The sequence below is a fragment of the Centruroides vittatus genome, unplaced genomic scaffold (assembly GCF_030686945.1).
Source record: "Centruroides vittatus isolate TY-2023 unplaced genomic scaffold, ASM3068694v2 scaffold_324, whole genome shotgun sequence".
Classification (NCBI taxonomy): domain Eukaryota; kingdom Metazoa; phylum Arthropoda; class Arachnida; order Scorpiones; family Buthidae; genus Centruroides; species Centruroides vittatus.
In genome coordinates, this window is record NW_027122701.1 from 4,313,491 (window position 1) to 4,329,982 (window position 16,492).

The 16,492-nt window shown below is 28.7% G+C and overlaps 1 protein-coding gene across 2 annotated transcripts in view; it reads left to right on the top strand.

The window, feature by feature from the left end:
- The window catches only part of LOC136988159 (histone deacetylase 4-like), a 218,772-nt gene that overhangs the window by 100,174 nt on the left and 102,106 nt on the right, over positions 1-16,492 (top strand). For both annotated transcript variants that reach the window (XM_067285980.1, XM_067285979.1), the window contains one exon: positions 4,603-4,698. In XM_067285980.1, the coding sequence (XP_067142081.1) occupies positions 4,603-4,698 (96 nt within the window). The remainder of the gene's footprint in view (positions 1-4,602; positions 4,699-16,492) is intronic.

Genomic DNA, 16,492 nt, shown 5'->3' on the forward strand with positions numbered 1-16,492 from the left:
GTTTTGTGTGTTTAAATATATTTTGAGTTCTAGATAGGTTGCTTCTTTCAAATGTGCAAAATATTGTCAAGTGAAGATAAAGATTATAAGTCCACTTGTAACACAGTACAATTAATGCAACAATATAAAATGTTTTTTTTTTTTTTTATTCTCTGAAGAAATTGTTTTCAGTTAATATTTTTAGTTTTTGAGATGTAAAATAGTTTAATTAAGAATTTTTTTTATCTTTATCAACTAATTGTCTTAATAATTTTGTATGAGCTTCATTTTTTCTTGATAGCCATTTTCTAACATAGACATTTTTTTCTTTTCATTCGTTATAACTATAGTAGCTATGTCAGATAGATGCAACAACAACAACCACAACAATACAATGCTTTCATTGTGACACAACATCACACTATGTTAGACTGAGAGTATGGTTTGCCAAAATTACATTATATATTAATAATAGAGAAATCTTTGTACATATAATCTAGCACTTTTCTAATGAGACAGAGCAATTTTCAGTATAATGTACAGTACGTGTCTGTAGGTTGATCTTTCTTGAAAAGTCTCAAGCTAGATTTATTAGTGTGCTGTACATGTGTCTTAACATTATAAAAAGCATGTTAAGTTACATTATAGAGGTGCTAAAAAAAAGTGCATTAAATTAGTGTTAAGTATTTACTTAACACACTCATTAACATTAAATGTAAGTTATTGTTTACTTTCTTTCAGTATTAAACAGCATGTGATCAAGAATAATGTTAAAAACATATAACAAATCATTAGGGAAATATCCACTTAAAATTACTTAGATTAAGATTTTAACCAATTCTTATTATATATTTTCTGAATTCTAAGGCCACTTTTTTCCCGATTTTTATTTATCCAAAATAGAGATACTTCTTATAATTGATGGCATCTTATATTAACCATTTAGAACAATAATCAACAATCATTACAGGTAGATCATTATGAGCACTATGTATACAAACATAAACATCCATTAATCTGATTTTTATTAGGTTGAGTCATAAATAAGTTCTGTTTTCTAAACTGAAATTTATTTGCCAATAAAATGTACAAAAATAGACTTTAATCTAACACATATTCACCATCATTATTAATGACTTCTTGCCATTTTTCGGGCAACTTGTCAATTCTCCTTGCATAAAATTCTGGTGGTTTTGAATAAAAAAACTCCTGGATGAACTCCTGGACTTGGTCATCATTTTGGAAGCATTGCCCTTGTAAAGCATCCTGCAGTGCCCGAAAAAGATGGAAATCTGTTGGTGCCAGGTCCGGTGAATATGGTGGATGAGGCAAAGCAGACCAGCCAAACTCCAAAATTTTTTCTTGTGTAATCTTTGCTGTGTGTGGCCTTGCATTGTCATGCAATAAGGTGATCTTTTTTCTGTTAACAAGTGCAGGACGCTTTTCATGAAGTTTTAGCCGAAGTTGCTCTAACTGTTGTATGTATACATTTGCAGTAACAGTTTCATTGCGTGGCAACAACTCAAAATGGATAATTCCTCGACAATCCCACCATACACATAACAAAATTTTCCTTCCATGCACACTGGGCTTAGGGTCTGGTTGTGGCTGATAATTTTTGTCAACCCATTGTCTTTTTCGAATAACATTTTCGTATGTGATCCACTTTTCATCTCCCGTAACAATTTTAGCCAAAAAAGATTCCTTTTTTGCCAAGAAAGCAAGGTAGCAGCTATTGACCTTCTGTCAGCTTTATTCCGTTTACTGAGGTTATGTGGAACCCAAACTCCCAGCTTGCTTACTTTTCCTAGTTTTTGGAGGTGACGATTGATGGTTGATTGGGATGTGTTCAGTTTCTCTGCTAACTCCCTCGTCATTTGCTGTGGATTCTGCTCAATCAGGACCTTTAAAACGTCGTCGTCAAAGTCTGAGGAGTGGCCTGGTCTTTCTTCATCTTTTAAGGAGAAATCACCAGAATGAAATTTTGTAAACCACTTTCGAACTGCTCTGTCTGAAATTACACCACTACTGTAGACATTGCAAATCTTTTTTGTTGTTTCTGTAGCGTTATTGCCGAGTTTAAACTCCCACAACATGATATGGCGCACATGCACTTTCAAATGTTCCATTTTAAATGAATTCAAAAGTAATTTTTTATTACATTATTGACACTTCAGTGTTAAAATTTACATTTATAGACTATTTGCTAATAGCCACTAATAAAACTCAGTTGAAGCAACACAACATCTCGCAAGTATTTGACAGTCATTTACACTTACTCGCTAACGGAACTTATTTATGACTCAACCCAATAAATTAATGCCAAAGAATTGCTGGGTTACATCAAGCTATAATAATGCTAATTTAGTAATTAAATGTCGAGTAGGAGAGTAGGTCAAGAGGGAGAACCTAATGCCTACATCTACACACCTACCTTTAGGCCAAATTACTTGACATTTAATTATTAAATTAGCATTATTATATCCCACTGTAATCCAGCAATCACTTGGCATTAATGAACGCTCTGTACCAATAATAGATGTTTTTAGTTATAGTGCTCAATTAACACACCAATTCAAATAAATTTTTCTGGTAATGAGAACTTAATTAAACTCCTTTTTAAGATTTAAAATACCTTGAACATGACATTATGATACAACATTAAATTGAAATGTTATTCATATGTTCTTCTATATATCAATAACATTTCATGGAAATAGAACTGCCAAACATTATCTACTTTATTACATTGGTATTCTTTTTTGTAATTTATTAAGTTTTGCTAAGTGACAACAACATTAATTATTTAAAAAATTTTTCTCCCAAAAAATATAATGTTATGGATAATTCTTAAAATTTAATTTTAAGTTTATAGTGCATTGTAGAATTAAAGAAATACAGTTTATTTAAATATTTAAGCTTTTAAAAATGAAGCATAAGCTATATTACAAATATTTAAAGAAATCAGAGCTTAGCAGAAAGAGAAGTTTAAATATGTAAATCTGTTTTAAAATCTGTTTGAATTGCATGTATTGCATTGATAAAGGAATCTAAAGAATTAATCTTTTAATGACAAATGATGATAGTTTAATATCATGCATGATATATAAAAGAATAAAACTCCAAATGGCAGAAATTGATTTAAATTAAAAATTATTGAAAGTTTGTAGTACTAAATTTGGTATTATGAATTTTTCCAATAATTTCTTCCTTTAATGATAGGTCAAAGTATTGGGATTAAGAAGGCTAATCTAAGTGTGATCAATGAAACAGAAACCAATAGGCATTAAGGTTAAATTAATCATTTCAAACTTAAGTAAAAATATGCATAATACTTTCCAGTGATTTGTGAATTGAATTGAAAAGTTTACATTTATAAAATCTTTTATTCAAATTAATTTTTTATTTTCTTCATTTGTTAAATTTAATAAATTTTCCAACAGTGTAAATGGGGGAAAAGAAAATTCATTATTTCAGCTATGAAACTTTTACATTAATAAACATACCAAATCATTATTTCTATTTGCAAATCTTTTTCATTAGAATAATGTTACGGATAATTTTTATCTTTCAGTTAATTTTTAAAATTTAATAAGGTTTATTAAAAATTAAAAGTAATATTGCATTTAAGATATATGTATATTTTTGTATTTTTAAACTTGTTCAAAATGTTTCCTGAATGAGACATTGATGTTGGATCTTCTCTAAAGCAGAGGACTCTGTAGTTAAATGGAGTGAAGCAACTATCCTCAAGACCATGCGGTCCCCATCATTAGCTTTGCAACAAGAAAAGATTGAAATCTATAAAAGTAAATTAAGAGATGGCTGTATTAATGCAAGGGATGCAGATGGATTAGCTTCTGCATGGAAGTTCTACATAAAAGAAAAATTAAAATATAAAAATTCTTAGTCCGTATCTGCCCTTATATTGTGATGCCTTTTTATGTATTTAATTTTTACGTATTAATTTAATTTCGAAATACGTTCAAATGCCAGTTTACCTGAGGATGGTCTATTCCATTAGGCTGAAAACGTTTGAAACGGCACCGGCACGGTTTCATAAACACTACGTTTGTGTTTAATTAAATAAAGTATTCTCAGCGATAGAAGGTGTTAAATGTTTTATTAAGTGTTTGAATGCAATTTTGTAAACCTTGTTTCAAAATAAGGTATATTAGGGATTTATAAAATATTAAATTGATGTATAGGTTTTATTGGCTGAAATAAAAACTGTGCTAAAATCTTCAGGTTTTAATTTTTAAAATCTCATAAATTTTTTAAAATTTTTATTCAAGCTCTTTAAGTTACAATTCATTTTGGAATAAAAAATGAATTCTGACTTTGAGAAACTAAATGATTAATTATATTTGTGTATTTAAAATTACATTTTGTTTAAAATAAATTATTTGCTTTATTTTTCAGATGGTTTTGAAAGAAATGTTTTCACTCAAATTAACAAATTCATATAATTTATTTTAATCTGAAAAATACAAAAATTATATTCTAAATTTATCAATATTTTATATTTTGTATCAGTGGAATGTTCTGAAATATTTAAATGCCTTTCATTTTTCTTGTGACTAATTACTTGTCTTTTGATGAAATTTTTTTATAACTTAACAGTTGTCATCACGACCATCTGATAGGAGGAAATTGCTGAAAATAAAGGCTCAAAAGTCTGAGATTGCTGAAACTCATGATTTGACTCATTTATGTAAGGTACAGTCAATTCCAAAACAGTTTTCACTGATTCACCAAATATTCATCTCACGTATTTATTTCTGCAGTACATGACAATTAATGATGCAGTCAATTAATTTAGGAGTAATTCATCTTAGATAGCGATTATATAGAAAGTTTGTTGTTTATTTTCTATTACTTGCTTATTTTAATATTATAAATTCAAATTTTTTGAATTGATATAGACTATTAATTATATTATAATAAAGTATGAGATATAAAAATCAAATAATTTATATATCTCGTACTTGAAAAAGTAATATAGTTAATTTCTAATTTTATTTTTATACATTTAGAAAATTACAGACAACAATAATCATTTAATAAACTCATAAATTAAAAGATATAAATTTACATTCTAAAAATTAAATAATTAAAGTAAGATAATTATAATTAAAATTTTTCTAAATTTATTTTTAAAATTAGGTATTAAAGCATATTCAAACAAAAATTGAAACTGTAACAACATTTTATGTACATCAAAACTAATTAAAAATTATTAAATAAGTTATAAATATTCAAATATGTTTAGTTTAGTTATAATATTAATAAAAAGAATATTATATGCATATAGATGCATTTAAGTAAAATAAAATTAAAGAATTTGGGTTGTTTTTGTTGTTTTTTTGTAATTTTTTTTTCTTTTAAATTTATCCAGGTCTGATAAGGTATTAATTATGAATGTTTCAATTATTAAATATGCTTTAATATAAACTTAAAAGTAATTATTTCATTTTGTTAAACCATAAATTCATACAAATAAAATTATTTTGCTTTCTTGTTTTGTATATTTGTATTTTTTGTTTCTTACAATATACAATTATGTAGGATTAAGCTTTCTGATTATAGGTCTAGTTTGTGAGAAAATAACTGTAAAGATTACTGACATCATATTTAGTTTGAATGCTCTGCAATGTATGGAATAAGCAAGTTAGAGTAGAATTAAATTTTGATGTGTGTTTAGTATATTTTAACAAAATGATGCAAAATGTATGTAAATGAAATTCTAAACTGTTCATTAATTTTAGTTCAAACATATTTTAAAATACCAGCTCATATCACAAAAAAAAAGCAATTTTTTTGTACCGTTCTTATGTATAGCATCATTTGATTTATCTTCAAGGATGCAAAAATATAGAAGAAACATCTGTATATTTGGCAATATTCTAAATTATTGTAAATTATATCAACAGAAACAGGTATGTACAGTAAGACCCTGCTTAACGCTGCCTCAATTAACACCGATTCGATATAACACGATCTGCTCGAAGCCTAAAAACAAAGCTTTAAATTTACGCTGATTCAAATTATTGCGGCATATCATCAATTTGTTTTATAAGATTAAACATATTACACACCGGTTAAAGGTTCAAGTGAGTTCAATTTTTAGTTAAATTCGTATATAATATGATTATTCCCAAACATGAACCAATCAGCAAAAGGAGGCAACTCGTTTTAGCGCTGTACTTTCCTTAAATCTATGTTTGTTTGGTGTAATTTTGAAAAAAATATAACATCATGGATGCCATAGACAATATGGACTTTGCTTGGCAAGAATTAAGTGATAAATGCATGAATGGCATGTGGAAGAAGGTATGACTGGCAGTATCCAAGAATTCTCAATGAAAAGAGCCGATCGTTGACCAAATTGACAACTTAATCGATACAGCAGGGCTAGATGTAGACGAGCAGGATATTGAGGAGTTACTGCAGGTTTCTGGTGAGAGCCTTACCAACGACGACCTTCAAGAACTGGCAGAACAAGGAATTCATGTAGAAGTGGAAATAGTGATTCTGAAAATGAATAACCCAAAGAATTTCTCTATAGATTTCCTTAGTAAAAGTTTGGTAATGATATCTGAAACTGTTGATCAAATTGTTGTGAATGATCCAGATTTTGAAAGGAGTGTAAAAGCAAAATGAGGCATTTTGGATGTGATCTCTTGCTACCAACATTTGCTTAAGGAAAGAAAAAAAGTGACAAATGAAACTACATGACTTTATTGCAAATAAACAAGAATTTCAGAAGAGCCAGTACCTTCATCACAAAAAATGAACTGTACATTTCTGTGTGCACATGTTTGTGTTATTTAACATATATTATTATGCTAATTAATATAAAAATAACTTCAATTTAAAGTAAATTCTGTTTATTTTTTGTCGCGTGTTTCCTTTTTCTATTTACTCTATGTTAAAATGAGCTTGTTTAACACTGTTTCATTTAGCGCTTTGTTGTCTAGGAACTTATCCCCTGCATTTAGCGGAGTCTTACTGTATCCAGAATTTTTAAAGAGACTTGTAAAATATTTTACTACAATTTTTTAAAAAAATGCAATAAATTATGATTATTGCATAGATAAAAGATTTCTTGTATTATTGTAGAAATTAAAAATAAAATTCATTTTATTGAAAAGGGGGGACAAAGTTTAGACACATTTTTTCAAAAAAATTAATATGTCAATTTATTTTGCTATTGATATATTAGTCAATTACTACATCATCATCACATATGAAAATTCTATGTACTGACATCTAGACCAGTTCTATCAAGCAAGATAATAACTCTTCAATTTCCTTAAGGTTGAAAAATTTCTTTTGACTGTTGCTGGGAAAACAGGATAAAAGCTAATATCTGAGTGAAACATGCATATTAGGTAATATGTTAACATTATGAAGAGTGTTTGAGCATACTTTTAGAAGATGGTAACAGTATCACTAAATCCATCAGTCATGTAGTGGACACGATAACATGCCCTTACTTGTTTAAAAGCCATGGTTTAGAAAATTTTTTTGAATAAGCATAGTTAAATTAAAATAGAAAACAAAATACTGTATGAAAAAGGAAACATTTTATGCCTTTCCTGTTTAGGAAAGGCATACAAAGTGCATAAATAGAAAATTTTTACCATGAGAACTGAAATGTTTTGAGGATTAAGAACATTCAGAATTTAATAATAAATATATGTAGAAAATGTGATTGAAGTACAATGTTTATATATTATAATATATTCATATATTATATATCATATTATATATTGGGTGGGCAAGCAAGAGTTCAGTGGGAGCCAAAATGTGTTTTGCAAAATGCATGGGAGCCACAGTTCTGTACTGACGTGGCGGATAGTATGGTAAGGTGCGCGATTTTATTATATAATATAAATATAATATAAAACAAATATTGAATTTTTTTAATAAACATATTTTCACAAAATTATAAAAATAAAATAGTAAAAAATACAATAAAAAACAGAAATTAACACTTTCAGCAAGAGCCACATGTAATTCAAAAAGAGCCACATTTGCCCATGTCTGTTATATATCAATATATAATATATTCATAAATTAACATACAAATTTTAAAAGTGAAGTTTATAGTAAAACAAAAATATTCAAAAGGATTCTGAACTCTATCAGCTATATTTAATAAGACAATTAAATTATCACTCAGTAGATCTGCGATTATAAAATGAAAGTAGAAAGTGCAAGGAATTTTTTGATGCTGTGAGTCAAGACTTTGTGATGTTATGTGCTTGTGGTGGAACAAGAATAAAGGCTAACAGTGGCACAAAATCTGATTTGAAGTGTTGCAAATTCTTCTTGCTACTTTTCACATTTTCTATTGTCATTCATCAACTAGTACATTTTTTTGTTCATTCAAACAATAACAGAAATACTGTAGATGCATTGAAAAGTGAGATTAGAGAAAGTTTTTAAATATGAATTAAGAATTCAAAATGTAAATAAAATAATGGTGCCTTGTACTTTGAATTTAATTCATTTCAGGAGGCTATTCAAACTCTGAATTGTTTGTAGTCTGAATCAATTTTTTTTCATTAAAATAATGGAAAGTAAATTCATCCATTTCCCAACCTTAAACAATACCCATTTCGATAAATTTAAAACAGCAAATACACATAATTTAAGATAAAAATAACACAATTAAATGTCCTAACAATAAATTAAAACAAAAACAATAAATAAAATATGTAAATACTGAATACAGTGGAACCTCGCTTACCGAGCACCTCGCACAACGAGAATTTCGCATAATGAGCAAAACAAATTGTAAAAATTTGCCTCGCTTAATGAGCAATATTTCACATAACGAGTGATGAGGAGTGGGGAAGTCCCAAATTGTGTGCATGCGGCATGCTCCATCAGTCTGTATTTAGCACTGCTTCCGCTAGCATCTTAGTGTTGCTTGTGATCACATATTTTTCCAAACTTGCATTCACACATATTACTTATAAACATCAACAACCATAGCCCGTTATATAATAAACACGCCAAACAATATGCCAAATTCTTGGGTCATTAAATTTAATGACTGATTCAAAATTAAATTTTAGAAATGTCTGAATTAAAAATTAACTATTATTAATTATTAACTATAATTATTAAATTTAATACAAGATGGAAACATAACTGCCTACCTCTAGTCAAAGTAATTAATTTCTAATATTTAACTATAGCATTTACATAACCCAAGAATTTGGCATATCATTTGGAGTGTTTATCAAACATATTAGCTGTGTTTTTTTTTTGTTTCTGCAAATCGAATTTTCATTCGAGGATAGTTCATTCCGCACTAGAAGAAAAGATGATGGTGATTCACGCTCCTTAACAGTGTATATTGCGTAATTTTCTTTGAATAAACATTATACATGAAACATTTAAGCATTTTTTTGGTGTGAAATGCATTATTGTATTTTAGATTAATTTCTATGGAGAAAATTGTTTCACTTAACAAGTGTTTCGCATTACAAGTAAAACTCTGGAATGAATTATGCTTGTTAAGCGAGGTTCCACTGTAATAAAATGAAAATTGCATTTATTGGTCACACACAGTCAAGTTTGGTGTCTTAAACATTGTTGCCAGATCCATCACATGTGTACTGCTTTTATGCTTTGTGATAAGTTCCTTTTTCATATCAATTACAGTAGGGCGTTGTTTATCCAAATCAATTAGGGACTGGGGTGGTTTGGCTAACTGATTTTTCGGATAACCGATTATGTACGAAAAAATATATTAAACTATCTGATGTTGAAATTTTTCTCCATTGTGTGTCTCTTCGTGTTGAATTTTCATCAATATTAAGCCTAACGAAAATTTTTATAATAATAATTGAGGCTGTTATATCGTTAAAAGTTATTTCTTTATTTTGTACAAACAAAATAGATATATTGAAAAATATAAAAACAAAAAAATTATACTTTAAAAGTTAATCTAGTATCAAAAACATTCAATTCAGCATGACACAGTCTGACTGGAAAGCTTTTAGTTAACTGACATTTCGGTTGATCGGCTTTCGGATAAACGACGCTCTACTGTATTCATATTACAACTTTCCTCTTAGACTTTGTTACTTCCACACACTTCTCAGATACCATAAGTAAAGATTATATTGAATAGACAGTTGGGTTATATTCCATTATCTTATGATATTTGTTGTAGAAGAATGAAAATGTTTTTGATAGTTAAATTAGATGCTTTTAACTGATTTTTTGGGTGTTTGTGTGATATTACAGAAGACAAAGTTTTTGTGTATTTTTAACAATACTTAACTTAGATGTATCATTTAATTATAACAGTTGTGAAATTTAACACATTATTGCTAATGTGAGATTGTATTCTTTGTTTAGAACAGTGGTTCCCAACCTTTTCTAGGATGCGGACACCTTTGTGAGCAATTTTCTTTAGCGGAACACTTACTTAAGTTAATATGAAATACATAAGCTTGTCATCAGTTATTTTATTAGAATTAAGCAGATTTAATTCAAAATCTCTACTCGTATTATTAACGCCAATTCTAAGACGGGAAAAAATATACCTAAATAACTTTAATGGGAAACTTGTGCCTGATGTTTTTTACATATTTCATTCAGTTTTTATCATTGCCTTTATCTTATTCGAAACAGTCGTACACTTCATAAGTATGAGTCATACATATATATTTAAGTTTGTGAAAATTTTATGATTTTAATTTTTTGATATTCGGCGGCTCGAATACGATTGTACACTTTCCGATTTGCGACTAAATCTACGGAACACTTGGGAGATGCTTACGGAACACCGATTGGGAATCACTGGTTTAGAAACTTGTTAAATTTTTTACTTTACATTTTGCTTGAATAAAACCAAGTTGAAATGTATTCAGATAAAATCATATCAGGCATATTATGCTTTATGAATTTTGGAAAGGATATAACACTACAGTGAAAAAATTTGTAATGTATATGGGAAGATGCTCCTAAATTTTGAACATGTTAAATGTAATTTGAAAAGTTCCATTCAGGAAATTTTCAACTAAAGGTTACAAAGTGTTTGGGGTGTCAAAAATTTTTGACAAAGAGATATTGCAAGAAGAAATTGTTAAAAATTGGCAAATAATACACAATATAGCCAAACATACCAAAAATAAAGTAAAAAAAGCACAGAACATATATGAGTGTAATGCAAGAGTGAGAGATGACTTGGGCACAGAACAGATTGTGTTTACACACATCTTTTTTCATTTCAGGCAAAATTCAAACTTTGAAGCTTCATTTGAACCCCAAAGTGAATTTTTCTCAAATTTAGCATTCAAAATCTGAAGTGTTTGAAGTATGAAGTACCACTATACATTAAATTAAAATTATTACAATATTTTTAAAAAAGTAATGATCTATTTAATTTTGGAATTTCATAGTAAAATTCAAATTAGTATAGAATGAATGGTGGCTATGTCTTTGAATTTACAAATTTTAGGATTATAATTCTCTATTTTTCCTTTTTTTTTAAAAAAAGAGATAAAAGAAAATTTATCAAGTTAACTTTAAAAAAGTTGAATGATCTTTCTTTATATAATAATAATAATGATAACAATAACTACAGAAAAGCATTCGACAGTGTTCCACACAGTTGGCTGCTACATATTCTACATATGTACAAAATACATCCATCACTCATTGCATTCTTCCAAAACACTATGCAGCACTGGAGAACAACACTACATCTCAGGGTATATAACACTTCCATACTAACAAACCAAATATTTATTAGGCAAGGAATTTTTCAAGTAGATTCCTTGAGTCCTTTGCTGGTTCTGCCTAGCCTTGAACCCATCATCCAACATGTTAAACAACACACAATATGGCTACAATATCAGACATGAAAAAACAACACAGTTTACACTGTCACATAAAACTTTATGCATCCACACAAAATAACTTCATCAACTTCTACAAATCACACATTCATACACCAAGGATATACAAATGGGGTTTGGCCTAGACCAGTGTTTCTCAATGGGGGCGATATTGGGGGTTGAAAAAGTGCAAAGTTTACAGTATATGGGGGCTAGAAAAACTCTGTTACTTCAGTTACGGATCTGATAAAAGTAGGTAAAATTACATTGATTTGGTGAGACTTAGGAAGAAATGTGTTGTTCCATTATCCATTAAAATGAGATTCTGCTGTATTATAAATGAAGAGAGTATTTCTGTTTATTGTATACTCTAAACAATATATTGAGTTTAGGAATGCACATTTATATGCGATTATCTCTGTTTATTTTATTTGCTTGTCTTGTTTTTAATCTGTCATGAATAGCTCAAAGAAACACATCAATGGCTTCTACAGTGTACAGTGTAGGAGCAAACGAATATAGAATATTTTTTTGCATCTTCTCCCAAAAGATTCTATGCTATGTAAATAGTGGTTGCATATTTTAAAATTTGGAAAGGAACCACCCAAGAACACTTTTCTCTGTTCTTTATGTTTTCATTCAACTAATTGCTGGATAAAATATTTTTTACTATGTTAATTGTTTCAATGATTATTTCAAAAAGTATTGTACATATTCACTGTGAAATATTTACATAAATCTACTTAATAGGTTATTTAATCTCTCATGACTATGTTTTTATTTTCCATGTCTTTTTAGAACTCTAGAGTAGCAATTTTCAACCTTCTTAGCTCCGCAACTCCCCAAATAGTAAATATAAATAAAATTAATATTTTGTGACCCCCACCCAAAGGAATAAATAACAACAGTAAGCCTTACTATTACTAATTGAATTTTGACTGTAATTATAAATGTAAACAAATGCAACCATCACATTAATTTCTTTTCTTTACATGTATACTTACTGTAAGTGAAATGTTTATAATAAATGATTTTTTCTCTTAAAATGATTTCATTATTGTTTTGCGACTCCCCCTTAATATCATTGAGACCTCCAAGGGGGTTGTGACCCTCAGGTTGAGAAATGCTGCTTTAGAGGTTTTAGAGATACACAAATCCCAACTGTGAGGGATGATTGTTTCAACTACAAGGAAGAGCAGCACTTATCATATGCATGGCAGTATTTTTATGAAAAATCCTTGTTCAACCTTTAATGACAACTGTGTTAACACACTTTTGTGAAAATGATCAGTGCTTCAGTATATTTGTATACTTATTTATTTTTGGTTATATTTTTAATTTAATTTTATTCATTAGAGTTCATTTTAGAAAAGTTTGGTACCATTTCAAATAATTATTTGTATATTTAAATAACTTTCTACTATACATTTCATTTTGGAATTATAATTCATTTGATGAAGATCCAGCTGGGTAATCGAAAATGTTAGTCAGCTGATATTAAAATTTCAACTGGTGTCAAAAAAAAGTTGTGTGTGGTTTGTTGTTTATGAATATTACCCAGTTATGTTGTTGGCTAGAATGGTTGAAACTATGCAAGCTATGCTAAAACTATAAAGCTATGCTATGCTATTTTTAATAATAATAATAATAATTTTAAATTCTGAACCGTGTATGGAATTATATTTTAATTGTTTAAAATAAATACTGCTTTATTTTTGTTCAAATTAAGCTTTCACTTTAGAGCTTATCATCATACAATAAAAATGTTATTCTTTTAATATTAAGAAAATAATGTAGTATTTAACAAATCCTCAGTTTCTTGAGGATTTAATACTACATTAAAAGATTGTAAACACAAACCTTTGACTTTGACACATTCTTCTAAATAGTGTTGAAGACCACACAAAATAAATGTTTTGCATCAAGCACAGCTTCTTCAATAAAATACAGTTCAGTTCCTTCTCCTGCATAAGCTAATATATCATTTAATTTTTTTGTTAAAAGATATTGTTAATAAATATTTACAGTAGCTGTTCACATATATACATATAATTTTACATAACAAATTTATACTATTTTTGTCTGTCATGTTGTAAGATCAACTTGTCCTGTATATTTCATTTCAAGTGTGAATACTCATATTAACAATACTTAAGGCAACATTCAAGTGTGATGTTCGTTATGATACGTACTGGATTCCGCGAGCAGGAAGGTACAAAAAAAAAGACTTTGATTACAAAAATAGCACAAAGTAATATATTTATTCACAACGAAACGGTTCTTTTTTACACGATCCCAACTTTATCTCACTTACTTAGTCAAGATACACAGGCGTTGACCAATTCTTTTTATCTAACCTACAAACAAGACTTCGTGGTACGTGACAAATATACGCGGGTTGATATATTTTTACTCTAACTTAAAAACTAAACTTACATCTATCTTATAACTAAAAATAAAAATTGAAAAAATGGAAATTAAGAATAAAGGACAGAGAGAAAGATTAGGAAATACCCGGGATTTTTTTTTGAATCGATGAATCTTGGGGTAAGACACCTTCTCCAATTCTTTTCTCCTTTATACTCTTTTGACTCCTCTGTTGCCGTAGACCTTATCTTTTAACTTGTCTCGATGTTCTACTTATATGTTCGCAGTTCTCCACTTCTTTCTCGGATCCCTTAGCACCTTGCAGTCTCTCGTATTCTTTTGTTTCTTTCCTTTTTTTACTCTCGAGCACTGCCTTCCTCGTGCTTCTTCTTTCGGATCCCACACAAGAATGGTCTCTCGTCAGCCGTTTTACCCTCCGGCTCCACACTCTTCTTTTGTTTTCCCACGTTCTCGGAACTGGTCGTCTTACCCCCATGGGAGAAGGATTAAGAAAACGTTCTAGGAAGAATTTTAGAACAAAGAAACAGGAAAGACTTAAAACTAATCCAATAAAAATACGAACATATGTACAAAATTATACAAAAAAAAACATGGCCGACGGCCACACAAGTCACATTCAGGTCAGAGCACTAGTGTGCACCAAGCCATTCACAGATAATCCTAAAACTGGTACACATTCAGGTTGAATTCATCTTGAGAGAATTGATTTTACCTTGATGAACATTGATTTTCATTTCAGTGTGGTTTAGTGGACATTAGTACTCTGTAGGGTGCACTAGGCTCCAACTTGAATACAACTTTAATATCAATGTAAATTGTAACGTAACTTGCCATATTTGCATTTGACATTTTAAATTTATTTAGCATCCTTTGTAGTTTGTTGGAATCACATTGGACTAAGAATTCAAAGTTGAGTTTTAATTAAACACTTGGCTTTATTTCCATCTTATTTAGTTGATACGTGCCATTTGCTCGTTTTGGGCATAGAGCCCCTCATCAGTCAACTAGATAATACAACAACTAAAATATTATACAAAGTATTTTACCAAACAAAAATAAGTACCATACCTTGTGATAATTTTATTTTTGTTTGGTAAAATACTTTGTATAATATTTTAATTGTTGTATTATCTAGTTGACTGATGAGGGGCTCTATGCACGAAACGTGCAAATGGCATGTATCAACTAAATAAGATGGAAATAAAGCCAAGTGTTTAATTAAAACTCAACTTTGGGTTCTTAGTCCAACAATCAACAAAACACGGTTTCAAAGAAGAAATGGAATCACATTGTTTGTTTTTAAATTGGGTAGTGATAGGAAGTGACCTTACAATTACCTTTTTTCAAGCTTTTTTTTTTTTACTTATCTTTATCTATTACCAGTGATTTCCTCCTGTACCTTCCACCTCCACTATAATAGCTGTCACTTACTGATTCACAAAAAATTTAGTAAATAATCATTTCAGTTTTATTAATCTTTTTTAAATGTATGTATAGCTCATGTTTATTTTAATGTTTAATATTAGAAGTGTTTTGGGTCTTTAGAAGTTTGGTTATGTTTTTGTAATCAGAAGTCTGCAATAGGAATTTAACTTTTGTTCATATCAATTAGTTTATGGTAAAATTGCTTTTGTTATGTCATTTCACTTAAGGTTACAGTTTTCAATAATCTATCAACAGCATATTTTACAGACAATTTACAGTAAGTGAGGACTTACTGTAAATTGTTGTTGTTCTTTATTTTAGTATTTAATTCATTTTTATTTGTAAGTTGTTTGATGCTTTTTAACATTAAAACAAAATGAAATAAAAATTTTTGATGAAAAGAATAGAATAGAATTTACAGTAGAATAAAGTTGATTCTGTACAGTACATTGCTTAAATTTAATAAATACAGATTTAACATAAAAAGCAATGTTTTAATAATAATAAAATAAAATATAAATTGTAAAACATTGCTTTTTGTGTTAATCTGTGTATATTATAATTAAATATATGAATATTAAAATTTAGTAATAGAAATATTAAATTTTACTTGCATCAGAAAATAAAATTATTCACATGCAAAGTAGTGTCAGAAATAGGGAAACTGAAAATAAGGAATGAAAAATATACAGATTTTAATTTTAAACTTTGCTGCAACAAAGTTAGTTTCAAATCTTGTTTTAGTTAAATTACTCAGAATATCATCTAGTGCAAGTAGATTTACTTTATGTACCCCTGGAATGTCGACAACAGTAAAGAAATTGTAAAGGTTA